The following is a 1,570-nucleotide window of genomic DNA, read 5'->3' on the forward strand; positions in this document are numbered from 1 at the left end:
CCGTCTAGAACAGGTGTTAGTTCGCAAAGCCTCAGTCTTTGTCTTTTGAAGATAGCTGTGGACTGGCAGTGCCCGAGTGAGGGCCGTCTAACTTACGTGTCATCCGTATGAACCAACATCGACCCATATGTCAGAAAGCAAACTGGGCCGTGTGTAAAAATTAAAGTATTTTTTGAAGGACCAGTACCAGGTAGTGCACATCATGCGGATTCACCAAAGTACTGCATCGACAGGCGATGTTCACAGACTGCAAATACAGAGGATCCAGGAACCTGTACGAAGAAATTCTGTTTGGCTGACATTTACAAAATCATGCTGTAACAGACACGAGATTATGTCAACACCCATTAAACATTATTTTGCTAATCATAAAAATTAGTCACTTACCAACTTAATAGACGGATATTTCAAACATCCGCCAGAGTGCATGGTCTTCCTGAGAGAACGCGTTGGAGTGAAGGGTGAGGATTGCAGGGGGGCACCTGCAGGCTTCCTGAGGCAGGCTGGCAGGCAGGCTGCATAGTCAGCTCAGAACGAGCCCCAAACACAAGAAAAAATGAAATGGAGTCTGGCCTGCATCTTTGGCAGCTGCCTCTTCTTATGCCAAACACTCAATTCTTTTGAGCTCCTTGACAAAGCCCATTATATTGAAAATGTGAGGTCCATATAGGTAACGGTTCATAATAGCAAATGGGCACAGGTCCTTTGGGGTACACATCAGAACAGTACTAGAATTATAGTATTATTATCGGAGAGAGTTTTGAGCATATCTGGAAGTGTTTCTTTAACATTTATGTATAAAAAGGTACATTAAAGAAAGATTGTGTAGTTTATTAATTCTCTGGTGAAAAGCCCACGTAATCCGTGCAGATCAAGTCGCTGTGGGATCGTTAGTCTTCCTGTGATCCAGTCTCCAGCTCACTTCCTGCCAGCTCCGACACTGGCCTTCGCAGTCCCGACTCTTCTCCTGTTCTTGCTCCTTGTGCTGTTTGCGTGGCGTCTCTGTCTCGCACACAGACCGTGTCTTGCAAGTCTGCATCTACGTTCCTTTGTCTTTGCAGAACCCAAAGAATCATCGGTCACGCCGAAGCCAGTCGTCTTGCTGCCAACAAAATGGGTTCTAAATCCAAACGCAAAAGTGACATCTGGTGTGGTCTGGTACATTGTGGCTAGTTTTTCCACAATTTTCTGTCTTCTGCCAGGGCGAAGGACATCAATGACCATTTCATTTTCCCGGAAGTAGTCGGTTGGCCATGAACTTCCGGTATCATTCATGGTGGCGTAGAACGTGCAAGCAGCCAATCATATCAACGCACCTGGAAGGACCAAAAAGGTGCATTATACACTATATCCTAAGATAAAACGTGACAGACTCACATTAGATACGAAACATAGCTGTTCTGCTTTATGTGAGAATTCTACTTCAAGATAGATTTATGAACAGACCTGTCTGTAACCTGCGGAATGCCTGGACATGCACAGGGGAGCCACCTGGGGAGCCTTTCAGTCTCCTGAGGCCTAGGCCCATCTCCAGTCTCTCCGGGGCGTAGCTTCAGATATCAGCGGTCGT

The 1,570-nt window shown here is 45.9% G+C and overlaps 1 protein-coding gene across 1 annotated transcript; it reads right to left on the bottom strand.

The window, feature by feature from the left end:
- Positions 1-918: 918 nt before the first annotated feature.
- Positions 919-1,275, bottom strand: LOC101646031 (40S ribosomal protein S24-like). Its single transcript, XM_045296472.1, has one exon. The coding sequence runs from the start codon at positions 1,273-1,275 to the stop codon at positions 919-921; it is 357 nt and encodes a 118-aa protein (XP_045152407.1).
- Positions 1,276-1,570: the final 295 nt, after the last annotated feature.

This window comes from Echinops telfairi, unplaced genomic scaffold, assembly GCF_000313985.2.
Source record: "Echinops telfairi isolate 266 unplaced genomic scaffold, ASM31398v2 ScPeMD7_3;HRSCAF=10, whole genome shotgun sequence".
NCBI lineage: Eukaryota > Metazoa > Chordata > Mammalia > Afrosoricida > Tenrecidae > Echinops > Echinops telfairi.